The sequence below is a fragment of the Somniosus microcephalus genome, chromosome 5 (genome assembly GCF_052327205.1).
Source record: "Somniosus microcephalus isolate GS21.2 chromosome 5, FLI_Smic_1.0, whole genome shotgun sequence".
Lineage (NCBI taxonomy): Eukaryota > Metazoa > Chordata > Chondrichthyes > Squaliformes > Somniosidae > Somniosus > Somniosus microcephalus.
In genome coordinates this window covers 59,115,339-59,132,385 of record NC_140991.1, presented here as the reverse complement: position 1 = coordinate 59,132,385, position 17,047 = coordinate 59,115,339, and the positions used below count along the sequence as shown (strand labels likewise).

The 17,047-nt window shown below is 43.7% G+C and overlaps 1 protein-coding gene across 6 annotated transcripts in view; it reads right to left on the bottom strand.

Moving 5' to 3' along the window:
- Window positions 1-17,047, bottom strand: part of znf438 (zinc finger protein 438) — a 324,232-nt gene that overhangs the window by 212,903 nt on the left and 94,282 nt on the right. For 4 of the 6 annotated variants that reach the window (XR_015078354.1, XR_015078357.1, XR_015078355.1 and 1 more), the window contains exon 2: window positions 2,200-2,288. Coding sequence is in view for 1 of the 6 variants with exons in the window: in XM_085987662.1 (XP_085843788.1) it covers window positions 2,200-2,288 (89 nt within the window). In the remaining 5 variants the exon portion in view is untranslated. Of the gene's footprint in view, window positions 1-2,199; window positions 2,289-15,258; window positions 15,420-17,047 lie in introns of those variants that run through there. The other 2 variants (XR_015078356.1, XR_015078359.1) reach the window with 2 other exon arrangements.

Here is a 17,047-nt window from a genome sequence, read left to right as displayed (position 1 = left end):
ACACTGAATCAATAACCTTATTGAAACAGGAGGTTAAAGGCTCCCGACAGGCTGCCCTTTGGGAACGAAACAATGGTTCACCCTGGATAAGGTATTCTAATTTATACCTCAAAGAAGCACAAACATCTGCCTTCGTAAAAATAACATCAAGTAAAAAACACACATGCCGTCACACCGTTTTTTATAGTAAACTTAAAACACCTAGAGAGGAGACATCATTCTGTAATGCTACAGCTGAGGTCGGCAGAAAAATGACTAGAGATAATTAGCTTACATCAGCAGAAAACCTTAAAGGAAATACCACTGGAAAAGGGTATAAATATTGAACTCTCAAATGAGATAAGAGACTCACTTTAATCGGGCAAAGCGATTCTCGGCTTCAGAGGCGGCTCTGTAAATCTCCAACTCTTTGTACCTCGGGGATCAAAGGTATTTGATTTTGGTGGATATCCTGAAGAACTTTAAGAACTGTAATACTGTAGCGAAGTTAAGATTTGAAAGTAAGGTTCTCTGATAATAGGATTGTAAGTTTTCTCTTTTTGTAACTGTTAATGTTGCGATTGACTCACCAACTGTAAATTGCATGTCGGTTCTTTAATAAATCTATATATTTATAGAATTGTCTCACATAAGACTTCTGTATCAAAAACTCGCGAACTCAATCTCTGTACCCTCTTTGGTGAGGAGTTGCAGAATTCTGGGAGAGTTTTCCGGACCCTCATAATATCCGGAACGTTACAGTCTAGCGAAACTTATTAAAAGTGCTATCTGGAGGACGGTAACATTTTCAGGTTGTTCCTTTCCTTTAGGGAGAGATAGTCCGGACCTTTAGACCCAATTAAGCGTCTTTAGGATTCGGCTACCTCAAACTTTAGTTGAAAGTGAACGTTTGAGAAATACGCCTGATCCGGGGTAGCCCTAAAGGGGCTAGGACTAGTAATTATCCCTTCAGTAGACACAAATACTTTAAAAGCACAGTGTTAGAAAATCAGAGGCCAAAGGATATCTAATCAAGACAGTTTTATAATTACAATGAAGGTGCAAGGGCAAAATTTACACAGCTCCACTGCTTGTGCGGAGCCTCATTAGATGAGCACAGGGGAAAGAATCAGGGCTCAAACCCTATCTCCGCCCCAAGCTCATTCCTTGTGAGGCTCTGCACCAGCAGTGGAACCTTGCGATCTCAGTCTTATAATGTACAAATACATCCAAAGAATACACTCATTCCCTTGAAGACAGTTATCTGATTATGATATTAATATTAATTAGGAAGAGGCGTTCAAGACAGGTTTGCACAGCAATAAGATAACTTTGTAACGACAGAAAGGCATTTACCAGCTATGTAAAGAAAACCAATGTCACCATCTGGCAAATACTTGCAGTACTCGTCAAAACCCAGTTCTAAGTTAGGAATTCGGTAGATTAAAACGTGCGTGTGTATGTACATGTATGCAAGTTTGTGTGTATATATTGTTTGTATAAGTGGTTCTGTTACTGGACTAGTAATCCAGAGACCTGAACTAATATTCCCGAGAACACAAGTTCAAATTCCACAATGACAGTTTGAGAATTTTAAAGTTTTAAAAATCTGGAAATAAAAACCCAACTGGTTCACTAATGTCCTTTAGGGAAGGAAATCTGCCGTCCTTAGGCGGTCTGACCTATATGTGACTCCAGACCCACAGCAACGTGGTTGACTCTTAATTGCCCTCTGAAATAGCTTAGCAATCCACTCGGTTGTATTGTACCACTACATCAAGTGGTTCAAGAAGCAGGCCGACCACCATGTTTTCAGGGCAACAAGGATGGGCAATAAACACCAGCCCCCAGCTCCCACCCCCCACCCAGTGACGCTCACATCCCAAGCATGACTAAAAAAATGGCGGGGCCTCATTCCAGCTCCCATGCAATGAGTGAGGAGGCTAGGAGCTCACTGTGTGAGGAAATCACAGGCGCAGACAGGGATGGGCAATAAATGTCAGCCTCGCCAGTGGCGCCCACATCCCGAGAATTACATTTTTAAAATACTGCCAGGTCAAAATAATAGAATATACACAACTTGTTTCAATTTTACTACAACCAAATTCATTTGCACTTTTCTCTGTCTCCTGGCTCACAATTAAAAAACCATCTGCACCAATGCCACAGAAAAAAAGAAAACTGTACAAAGTTGGGCCAATTTAATTCTTTGTTATTTACCTGAAAAACTGTTTCTTTCTTTACAGACTCTTCATTAATTTCTTTAGAATAGCCATTTGGATCTTCGTTCATTGATATCTGTCCCTTGGCTGTAATAACAGTTAAAGAATTGAGATATTATTAGAAAAAAGTGTGATGAGTAAATGTCACATTCTTTGATCAGCCAAAAATTTAAGTGGGTACATTACACGAATACTAAGAATGTTTTATGGTCTAACTAAAGTTCTTCTGGTATTGATACAACTGCTGGTTTGAGTATTCGTACGTTTTACCAACTGGAGTTAAAATTTATAGCCAATGTCTTGCACGGTTTAGACAATACACCATATAGAAATTTGGGAAACCACAGTAGCACCCACTTTAGGCTAACTGTACAAACGAGTCCATTTAATACTGAATCAGACACGACATGAGATGGTTACATTAGATCATAGAAACATAGAAAAATAGGAGCAGGAGTAGGCCATTCAGCCCTTCGAGCCTGCTCCGCCATTCAATATGATCATGGCTGATCCTCTATCTCAATACCATATTCCCGCTCTCTCCCCATACCCCTTGATGCCTTTTGTGTCTAGAAATCTATCTATCTCCTTCTTAAATATATTCAGTGACTTGGCTTCCACAGCCTTCTGTGGTAGAGAATTCCACAGGTTCACCACCCTCTGAGTGAAGAAATTTCTCCTCATCTCAGTCCTAAATGTCCTACCCCGTATCCTGAGTCTGTGACCCCTCGTTCTAGAGCCCCCAGCCCGGAGAAACATCCTCCCTGCATCCAGTCTGTCTAGCCCGGTCAGAATTTTAAAAGTTACAATGAGATCCCCTCTCATTCTTCTAAACTCTAGTGAATACAGGCCTAGTCGACCCAATCTCTCCTCATACGACAGTCCTGCCATCCCAGGAATCAGTCTGGTGAACCTTCGCTGCACTCCCTCTATGGCAAGTATATCCTTTCTTAGGTAAGGAGACCAAAACTGCACACAGTAGTGTGGTCTCACCAAGGCCCTGTACAACTGCAGTAAGACATCCTTGCTCCTGTACTCAAATCCCTCTTGCAATAAAGGCCAACATACCATTTGCCTTCCTAACTGCTTGCTGCACTTGCATGTTTGCTTTCAGTGACTGGTGTACAAGGACACCCAGGTCCCTCTGTACATCAACATTTCCCAATCTATCACCATTTAAATAATACTCTGCCTTTCTGTTTTTCCTACCGAAGTGGATAACTTCATCAGAAGTCAAAATGGCTCCAAAATTTGAAGGAATCCAACCTCTAATGTGCAACATAACTCACTTGATTTGCTGCTGATGTGAATGAAAGCCACTGCAAGATGATGTTTCACTCCTATTCTGATTTAAATGTACGTTAAGGCATAACCAATGAAACTGGGGCGACTTCAGTAATCTGTACTCAGCAGTTTCATAAACTATGCCACGATCACCACACCAGGTCAGAGGTACAAGAACAAATTGGTGATACAAATAACATTCATACCCTGTTTTCTTCCAAAGAAATTTCCTGCCCGCCCATTTCTTCTCGTCCTCCTTTAAGTCAAAACTGCTCACTAAAACACCCTTTGTGCACATAAATATATGCACAAAATATTGATCATTGATAACTCATTTTTTTTCCAGCCTGGTTGAGTACCTCTGCTTGTCCCTTTTATTTCTTGGTCTATCGCCCAATGAGTACTGACCTTCCAAAATAGAATCAGTGTTCGTGCCCAAGTCATTTTTTTGTGAACTGTGACATGGCCTGAAAATGACTGAACAAACAGGATTTAAAGCAAACTGCATTTGCTGCTAATAAGAACATGTCTTCGACAAACGCACATGCCGTAAGCCCCCAATTAATCCAGTGAGTAGCTGAACCATAAAGACCTGTGAGATCCCTGGTTCGATGCTGAAGGAGCTCATCTCACCCAAGCTGATGGTAGGATGCTACAAGTGGCCTTAAGCCCAAAGATTAGGAAGGGAAAAAATCAACCAGGATGTCTGCTTCTGATTGCTTTCCAGTTGGATGTGCAAGCGTGTGGACACTATAGGCTAACTGTAGTTAAATTGATTGGCCACACTTACTGTTAGGGCTCATATATGAATAATGACCACTTATGTGAGATGCTCAAGGGCATTGGCCCAAATAGAACTGCAGATGAGGGAAGGGGCGAACACTGTTTAGAGAAGATTCTAAACCCATTTATCCAAGAGTTTTCCCGTTGACACAGAGTTCTATATAGGTTACAAGTGGTTCTACTTAAATGCAAGGAGGTTATGAATTGGAAGTAACTATGAATATTTCAACCAACTCACCCCGCCCCAACCTCTGTTGTTCCCAATTGCACCTCATTATACCATCTTACATAAAGCAAGCAACCATAAACACCTCAGATCAAGTACGGTATTTAGCAGAGACCTGGGATTCGATTGCCTGTTCAGATTCACAAGTAGGATACAGGCCATACCCCTTGGGTCCCCACAATCTATCCTGTTTCTACCATACAGTAAAAGTTAATTAGGTAAACGAGCTTTAAAAACAGGTTGTGTTTAATGGTGCAAGATATTCCTATGTGGCTTGGCTTCCAGTGCACCTGGGGGTAGTGCAAGTACTAATTAGATTATTGTTATGTAATATTGGGTTTAGAACTTTATTCTTTAAACAATTTCTTCAAAACAAGGTTTTCCAAGGAAAACAGCTCCAGTAATGAGCATGTAATGTGATCGACGAGCCCCAGCTGCTACTGAAATATTGAGTTGTGCTCGTGTATAGGCATCATTGCTGGGAAGGATACCAAATCCCATTCACCTCAATCACAGACAGCCAGACAGGTTCTGATACATCCCCTTGATGAATCTTTGGTCTCCAGAAGACCCGAGCTGACAAAATCAAGAATATCGCTGAAAGTGGCACATTGTCGATCATCTTTCTGGAGTAGTTCAGACTTAAAGTACTTCTGATGCTCAGTATGGTTCATCTTTAAACCTACTCAAAACCATAATTTACACAGAAATACACAACTTAAGTTAGACTGGAATGGTTGGTTAGACACTCGTTTTAAAAAAAGGGAGACAAGGAACCCACTCAAAGGTCTTTGTCAATCTCATTTTTGAACTGCGCATTGTGGGGTTTTGAGTTCAGTTGAAGAAGAAATCTAAATAAATATTCTGGTTCAAAACTCACAAGGTATTTCCTTCCACAAGAGGGGAAATATACTTTAGAGGCAAGCCTGTTTTCTGTCATGCTCTTTATCCAGAAACATTGTTTTATCCATCCCCTAACACCTACCATGTCAGGTCTCCCGACACAAAAGGCCTGCATGTCAACATATCCAGTAAGTCCGTGTCAAACCAACTGCTATTCAACTGACTTCCTACACTTTTCCGGATGCAGATCTCAGAAATTGAATCCAAATTATGGGCAAGTTCAGTTTGTCACATTTTAATACCATAAATATTGCAGTGCATTATGGTCCTGAGCTCTGACAGTTCAAGTTAACAATTAAAGGACTCCTCCTGAGTGAAATTGTTCACGTGACCAAATACTGGAAAGTTTTTAAACCCTGACTGTTTAAAGTTTGGGGTAAACAATCTAGTGCATAGGTAGAGTAACAATGAAATATGAAAATGCTCAAGACCGACAGTTGAACAATACAGCAGCTTTATTCATTAACCTTTATCAATGCCACTATCCAATGCTCTCTTGAGAGCAGAATGTGATGGAGGTACAGAGATAAACTGAGCAGGGGGTTTCCCTCAGGGTTACAAATGAGGAAGAAGGAGGGAGGTCAGCTGCAAGTAGTCCCAGAACAATATTATGAGTATCAATGCAATAAAGCTACCAGAACATGAAGATTTGAGACCTAACTCTTCCTTTGCAGGCATCTTGATGAGCACTGTTGTGCTACAATGCACTGCAAAACACAGGTGGAACAACACACACAATACAATGCTCCATCTTATTCAGTCAACTTGTCAGCCATTTGCTTAAAAAAGCAAGACCTGCCATCGGCCAAGTTCATCGCCTGGGGTGGTGCTGACCCATACACTTCAGGAAGATCATGGTTTACATAGAAACATAGAAGATAGGAGCAGGAGTCGGCCATTCGGCCCCTCGAGCCTGCTCTGCCATTCAATGCGATCATGGCTGATCATCCAAATTCAGTACACGGTCCCTGCTTTCTCCCTATACCCCTTGGAAAAAAAAATTTTTGAGGATGTAACTGGTAAAATAGATATGGGAGAACCAGTGGATGTGGTGTATTTGAACTTTCAGAAAGCTTTCGATAAGGTCCCACATAAGAGATTAGCGTGCAAAATTAAGGCACATGGGATTGGGGGCAAGGTATTGACTTGGATAGAGAACTGGTTGGCGGACAGAAAGCAAAGAGTTGGAATAAACGGGTCGTTTTCCTAGTGGCAGGCAGTGACTAGTGGGGTACCGCAAGGATCGGTCCTAGGACCCCAGCTGTTCACAATATATATTAATGATCTGGATGAGGGAATTGGAAGTAATATCTCCAAATTTGCAGACGACACAAAGCTGGGTGGGAGGGTAAGCTGTGAGGAGGATGTCGTGAAACTCCAGTACGATTTGGACAGGTTGGGTGATTGGGCAGAAACATGGCAAATGCACTATAATGTGGATAAATGTGAGGTTATCCACTTTGGTGGCAAAAACAGGAAGGCAGATTATTATTTGAATGGCAATAGATTGGGAGAAGGGGAAGTGCAAAGAGACCTGGGTGTTCTTGTGCACCAGTCGCTGAAGGTAAGCATGCAGGTGCAGCAGGCGGTTAAGAAGGCAAATGGTATGTTGGCCTTCGTAGCAAGAGGGTTCGAGTACAGGAACAAGGATGTCTTGCTACAGGGATCGAGGGATATGGGGAGAAGGCAGGGACAGGGTACTGAATTTGGATGATCAGCCATGATCTCATTGAATGGCGGAGCAGGCTCGAAGGGCCGAATGGCCTACTCCTGCTCCTATCTTCTATGATCCCTTTAGCCTTAAGAAATATATCCAACTCCTTCCTGAATATATTCAATGAATTGGCCTCTACTGCCTTCTGTGGTAGAGAATTCCACAAGTTCACCACTCTCTGGGTAAAGAAATTCCTCCTCATTTCTGTCCTAAATGGCCTACCCCTTATCCTTAGACTGTGACCCCTGGTTCTGGACTCCCCGACCATCGGGAACATCCCTCCTGCATCTAGTCTGTCCAGTCCTGTCAGAATTTTATAAGTTTCAATGAGATCCCCTCTCATTCTTCTAAACTCCAGCGAGTACAAGCCCAATCGACCCAATCTCTCCTCATACGTCATTCCTGCCATCCCAGGTATCAGCCTGGTGAATCTTCGCTGAACTCCTTCCATGGCAAGAACATCCTTCCTCAGATAAGGCGACCAAAACTGCACACAATACTCAAGGTGTGGTCTCACCAAGGCCCTGTAGAACTGCAGCAAGACATCCTTGTTTCTGTACTCAAAACCCTCTCACTACGAAGGCCAACATACCATTTGCCTTCTTAACCGCCTGCTACACCTGCATGCTTACCTTCAGCGACTGGTGCACAAGGACACCCAGGTCTCGTTGCACTTCCCCTTCTCCCAATCTATTGCCATTCAGATAATAACCTGCCTTCCTTTTTTTGCCACCAAAGTGGATAACCTCACATTTATCCACGTTACATTGCATCTGCCATACTATTGCCCAATCACCCAACCTGTCCAAATCATCCTGGAGTTTCTCGGCATCCTCCTCACAGCACACACGCCCACCCGGCTTTGTGTCGTCTGCAAATTTGGAGATATTACATCTCTAGTTCCCTTGTCTAGATCATTAATATATATTGTGAATAACTGGGGTCCAAGGACCGATCCCTGCGGTGCCTCACTAGTCACTGCCTGCCACTCGGAAAAAGACACTTTTATTCCAACTCTTTGCTTTCTGTCTGCCAACCAGTTCTCTATCCAAGTCAATACCTTGCCCCCAATCCCATGTGCCTTAACTTTACACGCTAATCTCTTACGCGGGACCTTATCGAAAGCCTTCTGAAAGTCCAAATACACCACATCCACTGGTTCTCCCATATCTATTTGACCAGTTACATCCTCAAAAATTCTCTCTGGTATGGGCTAAATTAGCTACTCTCAACCAAGGCACTATAACAGGGTAACAATACATCACAGTTTTCCAGGGACAGTCCCCGGATAAGGTACTGTGTCCCCGGGGAAACAATGTCCCCAGAAGAGTCCCCAGTTCACAAAACTAGTCCCCAAAGTGTTGCCCTGGGCAGTGAGCTGTCAGTTTGCAGCTTTAAAGCTAAATTAAACAACAACTTGGACGATGGCCAGAATGACTCACTACGCATGCGCGACTGGGTGGTCTTTCTACGTACGTGCCAGTTGTTGTTTGAGTTTCCGGTCGGGCTCGTGTTGTTGGAATGTCAGTGCCGGAAGTGCCTGGGAGCACGGCAACCAGAGCGGGTGAGGGATAGGCAGCAGGGGAGGGCCCAGTCACAGGGGGAAGGGCTAATCCTAAACACTTTTATGGGGGGGCGGGGGGATGTCAGATGTGACCTCAGTCACTGGGGGGAGAGAGGTCAGATGTGACCTCAGTCACTGTGTGGGGGGGGGGTCAGCTGTCTGAATGCGCTTCAATAGTGTCAATTCACAAAAAAAATGTTGCCTCGCTAAGCTGCGCAACCTACATTTTCCGTCCTGGCTACTTTGCTATGCTCCCACCCTGTGCATTGCCGGATTTGGTTTAGAAAATATTGTCACCCTACACTATAACTCTCCTCCATTATCTGAATTATGAGAGGGTGGGGCAAGAAGGGAAATAAGGCAGTTTCCACTTCAGATTGCTATCACACCCCTACAGTAAAATAGTCTGACAACACTCATTGTTTAGACTCACACATGAAGCATGGCTGCTTGGATGAGGCATCACAGTGCTCCCAGCAAGAATGACTGCATATGGGAAAGAACATGAGAGCAAAATTGTAAGTGTATATGATGAGCTCTTGTTGATTTGGAATGATCATGGGCCAAAACCAACATGAGATATCACGCACACCTTTTTAATACACCTGGAAAATACAATGCATGTGTGAGATTAATGGACTTAAATAGTCACCATCTGTTAAATTAATCTCCACCACATTGAAGGGCAAGGGCAGCAGGTGCATGGGAACACCATCACCTTCAAGTTCCCTTCCTAGTCACGCACCATCCTGACTTGGACATGTATCGCCGTCCCTTCATCATCGCTGGTTCAAAATCCTGGAACTCGCTACCCAACAGCATTGAGAGAGCACCTTCACCACACCGATTGCAACCGTTCAAGGAGGAGGCCCACCATCACCTTCTCACGGCAACTCGGGATGGGAATAAATTCCGGCCTTGCCAGCGATGCCCACATCCCGAGAATGAATTTTTTTAAACTGCGCTCTTGATCTCAGACTACCTGTGAACAACACCAAGTGAGATCTCTTGACATATCTAAAACCACTCAGTCGGTTCATCTTCACAAATATCTGGGAGGTGACTAGAGGCTTTGATTCACAGAGAAGAATTCAGACAACTAAAACTGCACGAGTGAAATTCATCTGTGTTGTGCATTGTGAACTGAACAGTTTCCAAAGAAACACCATATATATATAAATATTAATGATCGACTTTCCAAATAAACTGAAAATTATTTTTGAATAAAATTGCAAGAATGTCACAGATATCAATTGTGTAATATGAGATCTCACTCTGCAACACACCTTTTAGGGGTTAGGGGAAGTTGAAAAGGTAGGTTCAATTTATTTTATTTCAGGAGCCTAACCTAGGTGGAAAAGGTTCCAGGACAGGAGGCGGCAGTGAAAATACAACACCAGAAAACAGGTAGGTGACTGGTTGGTGAGTACTTTCACAAACTTATTCTAAGTAGAATTCAATAATTAAGCTAAATCGTAGTAAATAAAAGGGTATTGTAAGGGTTAAGTCATGGAAGAGCAGCTCGGACCCGTGTCATGCTCCTCCTGTGCCATGTGGGAAATCAGGGACACTGTCCCTGACAACTATGTGTGCAGGAAGTGTGTCCAGCTGCAGCTCCTAGCGGACCGCATGGCGGCGCTGGAGCTGCGAATGGACTCACTCTGGAGCATACGCGATGCTGAGGATGTTGCGGATAGCACATTCAGTGAGTTGGTCACACCGCAGGTAAAGGCTAGCTCAGACAGTAAATGGGTGACCAAAAGGCAGGGTAAAGGCAGGAAGGTAGTGCAGGAGTCACCTGCGGTCATCTCCCTCCAAAACAGGTTTACCGTTTTGGGTACTGTTGGGGGAGATGACTTATCAGGGGAAGGCACCAGCAGCCAGGTTCAGGGCACCATGACTGGCTCTGCTGCACAGAAGGGCGGGAAAAAGAGGGATAGGGCTATAGTGATAGGGGATTCAATTGTAAGGGGGATAGATAGGAGTTTCTGTGGCCGAGACCGAGACTCCAAGATGGTATGTTGCCTCCCTGGTGCAAGGGTCAAGGATGTCTCGGAGCGGGTGCAGAGCATTCTGAAGGGGGAGGGGGATCAGCCAGTTGTCGTGGTACATGTAGGTACCAACGATGTAGGTAAAAAGAGGGAGGAGGTCCTACAAGCTGAATTTAGGGAGTTAGGAGCCAAATTGAAAAGTAGGACCTCAAAGGTAGTAATCTCTGGATTGCTACCAGTGCCACGAGCTAATAAGTTTAGAGAGAGTAAGATAGATAAGCTAAATACGTGGCTTGAGCAGTGGTGCAAGGGAGAGGGATTTAAATTCTTGAGGCATTGGAACCAGTTCTTGGGGAGGAGTGACCTGTACCAAGGGGACGGTCTACACCTGAACTGTGAGGGAGCCGATGTCCTCGGGGTAATATTTTCTAGGGCGGTTCGGGAGGATTTAAACTAATTTGGCAGGGGGATGGGAACCTAGGTAGTGGAAAAGAGGGAAGTCATATGAAGTCAGAAATAGATGGTAGAAAGGTGAGAAGCAATAAGCAAAGGAGAGAAACACAAAGGGCCAAACTAATTCATAATGAGAGTGTGAAAAAAGCAAGCCTGAAGGCTTTGTATCTTAATGCTAGAAGCATTAGGAACAAGGTGGATGAATTAGTTGTGGAAATAGAGGTAAACAAGTATGATTTGATTGGGATTACAGAAACGTGGCTGCAGGGTGGGCAAGGCTGGGAACTTAACATCCAGGGATATACAATATTTAGGAAGGATCGGCAAAAAGGTAGGGGAGGTGGGGTAGCATTGCTGGTAAAGGAGGGGATTAATGCAATGGAAAGGAAGGATATTAACTCGGATGAAACGGAATCTGTATGGGTAGAAATGAGAAATAGCAAGGGGAGGAAAACGTTAGTGGGTGTGATATATAGGCCTCCAAATAGTAATATGGAGGTGAGGGAAGGCATAAAAAGGGAAATTAGAGAAGCGTGCGATAAGAGCACAGCTGTCATCATGGGTGACTTTAATTTACATATTGATTGGACTACCCAAATTAGTAAAAATTCTGAGGAGGAGGAATTCCTGGAATGTTTTCGGGACGGTTATCTGGACCAATATGTCGAGGAGCCGACTCGAGATCAGGCCATTTTAGACTGGGTATTGTGCAATGAGAAGGGACTTATCAACAATCTTCTTGTACGAGGCCCCTTGGGTCAGAGCGATCATAATATGATCGAGCTCTCAGTCGAGATGGAGAGTGAGGAAATTGAATCAGAGACTAAGGTCCAGAACTTAAATAAAGGGAATTACGAGGGTATGAGACGGGAATTGGGTAAGATTGATTGGGTGGTGTTTCTGGGGGGATTGACAGTGGATAGACAATGGCAAGCATTCAAAGATAGAATGGAAGAATTCCAGAACATGTTTATACCGGTTTGGCATAAAAATAAACCTAAAAAGGTGACTCAACCGTGGATAACGAGGGAAATTAGGGACAGCATAAAATCAAAAAAAAGGGCATATCAACTGGCAAAAAAAAGCACCAGACCGGAAGATTGGGGGCAGTACAGGATACAGCAAAAGAGGACAAAGGGATTAATCAGGAAGGGGAAAATAGAATACGAAAGTAAACTTGCAGCAAACATAAAGACAGACTGCAAAAGCTTTTATCGGTATATCAGGAGGAAAAGACTGGTAAAATCCCAAGTCGGTCCCTTGCAGTCCGATTCGGGAGAATATATAATGGAGAATAAGGAAATGGCAGACCAATTAAACTCATACTTTGGTTCTGTATTCACAAAGGAGGACACAAATAACCTCCCAGGAATATCGGCAAACATAGGGACTAATGAGAGGGAGGAGCTGACAGAAATTAGTATCTCTAGGGATATGGTGTTGGGTAAGTTGAGGGGACTGAAGGCCGACAAATCCCCGGGGCCTGATAAACTACATCCTAGGGTACTTAAGGAGGTGGCCCTGGAGATAGCAGATGCTCTAAGGATCATCTTCCGGAACTCCATTGACTCGGGAACAGTACCCGTGGATTGGAGGGTAGCTAATGTTACCCCAATATTTAAAAAGGGGGGTAGAGAGAAAGCAGGGAATTATAGACCAGTAAGCCTTACATCGGTTGTGGGCAGAATGCTAGAGTCCATTATTAAGGATAAAATAGCGGAGCACTTGACAAATGGGGAAAGGATCGGACAGAGTCAACATGGATTTACAAAGGGTAAATCGTGTTTGACTAATCTGCTGGAATTTTTTGAGGAAGTAACTGGTAAAATAGATGGGGGAGAGCCAGTGGATGTGGTGTACCTTGACTTCCAGAAAGCCTTCGATAAGGTTCCACACAAAAGATTATCATGCAAAATTAAGGCTCATGGGATTGGGGGCAAAGTATTAACGTGGATAGAGAACTGGCTGGCGGATAGAAAACAGAGAGTTGGAATAAACGGCTCGTTTTCGGAGTGGCAGGCAGTGACCAGCGGGGTGCCGCAAGGATCTGTCCTGGGACCCCAGCTGTTCACAATATATATAAATGATCTGGATCAGGGAATTGGATGCAATATTTCCAAATTCGCTGACGACACTAAACTAGGAGGAGGGGTGGGCTCTGATGAGGATGTCAGGAGGCTACAGTGCGATTTGGACAGGTTGGGGGAATGGGCGGATACGTGGCAGATGCACTATAATGTGGATAAATGCGAGGTTATCCACTTTGGGGGTAAAAACAGGAGGGTAGATTATTATCTAAATGGCAATAGATTGGGAGATGGGGAAGTGCAGAGGGACCTGGGTGTTCTTGTGCACCAGTCACTGAAGGAGAGCATGCAGGTGCAACAGGCGATTAAGAAGGCAAATGGTATGTTGGCCTTCATATCAAGGGGGTTCGAGTATAGGAATAGGGATACCTTACTACAGCTGTACAAGGTGCTGGTGAGACCGCATCTGGAGTATTGTGTACAGTTTTGGTCGCCCCATCTGCGGAAGGATGTTCTTGCCATGGAAAGAGTGCAACGGCGATTCACCAGGCTGATACCTGGAATGGCGGGAATGACCTACGAAGAGAGATTAAATAGTTTGGGCTTGTACTCACTGGAGTTTAGAAGATTGAGAGGGGATCTCATCGAAACATATAAAATTATGGCAGGCCTGGACAGGCTGAATTCAGAGAGAATGTTTCCAATGGCCGGGGAGCACAGAACCAGGGGCCACAGTCTAAAAATAGCGGGCAAATCATTTAAAACAGAGATGAGGAAGAATTTCTTCACTCAAAGAGTGGTGAGCCTGTGGAATTCCCTGCCACAGAGGGCTGCGAAGGCTAATTCAATAAATATTTTCAAGAGAGAATTGGATATATTTCTGAAGGCTAAGGGGATTAAGGGTTACGGAGAAAAGGCGGGGACGGGGTACTGAACTGGTAAGATCAGCTATGATCTCAGACGAAGATCAGCCATGATCTCATTGAATGGCGGAGCAGGCTCGAAGGGCCGAATGGCCTACTCCTGTTCCTATCTCTATGTTTCTATGACATGGAGCCTATGTACATTGGACATCTGCACTGACTGCCACAAGAGTAGACCCAAAACTAAATACACTCACATAAAATTACACTACCTGATACTGAAAAGAAACTATGGGGTGACAAAGGATGTACACTAATTCCAACTCCAGTTCCAGAATTTCTCATGATTTTTAGCCTCAGAACCCCTCAATTCCTGCCCTTTAATCCTTTTCAGGTATCTATTATTGTCTGTATTTTTAACAGTCTGTATTATTTTTAAAAATCGAGGGCGAGAATATACCTTTGTAGCTATCCGATTGACCCACAGTAAACACACAGCCACAAAATGTTCCGTCATTGGCCACAGAGACCCTCTTCGAACAGTTCCTGACTAAGTACAAGTTTAACCGCCTCCAACCCGATCCGAAAGTCATTCCAGCACACACAGGAGAGCATAAAAGCTACATCGTTGTCTAATTAAACATTTGTAAATGGACACTTTTGTTTACTACATTACCAGATCACAATTGAGAGTCAGTCTATTTTTTGTAACCTGTTTCTGAGAACCACAAAGTTATGACATTGGGCCGAATTTTGCTGCAAAAGTAACGGCGTGTTAACGACGCATGCTGTTAGTGATGCGCAAATCAGCCAGCAAGTTCAGGGGATTAAGAGATATGCTGCGAGTTGCAAATCTCCAGAACATGCTGGACGATTTACGCCACACTGCTGTTTGCCGCACACAAATGGCATCTCACCCTTGACCTCCCGGTTAATTTTATAAACTTGCTGGATTTGCACATTAATTGCCCATTGAACTCGCCTCAGAAAGTTAGGGCCAGAACTTAGAGCAAGTAGCTTTTTAGTTATGTGATAATTGCTAATTCAATGCCAATTAACCTCACTGGCCCAGAAAGGGAACAATTTAAGCTGTACAATGTCATTCCTGCATGTAGTAAATTGTTGTTGTTATTAAAGATGGGTTTTTTTTTTCTTACTTTTCCTTTCTCTCTCTCAGACCAATCTTTCTTTCCCTCTCTATTTCTCTTTCTGTACCTGATTTGGCTCCAACCCACCAACGATAATTCACCTTACTTCTCCATTGTTCCTCTATTTCTTTCGCAATCCTTAAATCTCATTGGTGAAGGAGATACACTGTCGGTCCCGCCGCTCACGGAGGTCCCAGATGCCCTTCGTCACGCTGTTATCGGCTCGCACTGCCAGCAAGTTGCGGCGCAAAAAGATTTCACGCTGAAGGGTGCAGAAAAAAAGTCTAACTATCAGCATACGCTGCGAGATGTCCCACTCCAGCAAGATCTGGCTCATTAGCGTCACTTAGAATTACAGTCAATAGTAAAGCCAAATTACTGCAATTTCACTTATGGAAATACATGTAAATGCATATAAATTATTAAAAGTTTAATTCAGGATTTCGATTAGTTTATTAGCACAGGTTACACCAGAACAGTGCGTACGCGATTGTGAATTACATTACATACTTAACAGCATGGGACAGCAAGTTAAAGGATGCTGCTGTGCGGCTGTGTGTGCAAAAACTTCATTGGTTCGACAGTGAAAGCAGGAAACCCATTTAAAAGGCAGCTTGTGTGGGTCATCTGACACTATCTGCACACAGGAAGGCTGTTCTTTCTATACTGCAACATAGAATTACAGAAATGACAGTACAGAGGGAGGACATTCATCTTTCAGGAACTACAGTAATCACTCATCTGGGACAGTTAAAAATAGAGACAAGGGCTTTCAGTCCACAGCACATGCCACACTTGTGAATATACAGAAGAGTATTTTTTTTTTAAACTTTCAAGCAGCGTTGAAGACAATATCAATACATCTCGAGGGCAGCTGGACCAACACATTGCCTCCCCACCCGAACCCCCCACAAATGGATGGAAAGTTATCTTTGTTCCCAATGGTCAGAAAGTACAGACAAGGAAGTGACCTGGTCCCAGGCCACTGGCTCTCTGTAAATAGCTGACAGGGGAGGAGGCAGGTTCACACCCCCTGGGAAAGCACATCACCTCTGCTCAGCACCTCCCCTGCCAGCCTGCATACACAACACTGCTGCTGTGTATACACCACAATCAACATGTAACTTATAAACATTTTAATAGGAGGGACGAAGGATGGAGCAGCATCACTAGAAGACTGCCCATAGCATGGTAACTAAACGGGCAGAAACAACAAACAGTACACAGGATATTGACAGGAAATTTGAATATTTTGGAATTGAAATTACTGCATAAGTAGTTACTCCTGACCACAGTAACAGGGACATTTTCTAGAGCGCTATTTCTCAACAGCCACCCACATTCTCAACATGACACCTGCTAAGCTCATGACTCAGTCGTGATAAATAACTAAACTGGTCCTACGCTCATTAGCAAACCCTATTTTACCTGAACCTGATGCGGTGGTAACAATCTGGGGTTTTCAAGAGAATCTTGTAGATATCTTCTACATATATTAATACAGGAGGGGATTCCCTGCCTGGAATCCACAGGGCTGCTCTTTCTCAAAAATGAACTTTTAATTAGTATCAATGAGTAAAGCGCAGAGCAAATGGCAACGTTGGTAGAGGTGGACACAGAAAGAAATACTGAACTGTAAAATCCCTTTCAAACAATGAATTTATCCTCGCAATTTAATTTAGCTATTGAAAATCCAGGCCCTCAAATTAAAACGTTTGTTCTGCCCTTGCAGGCAGGAGCTGAAGAAGCCAATCTGCTTATAAAATATTTTTCCTGGGATGGGAAATGCCCTGTCCACTGTGGAACTGAACCATACAGGCAAGGAAGGCCGCAGGTTCAAATTCCAGGCAGCAGTTGGAGCTTAACAACTGTTCTCGGAGGAAAATCGTC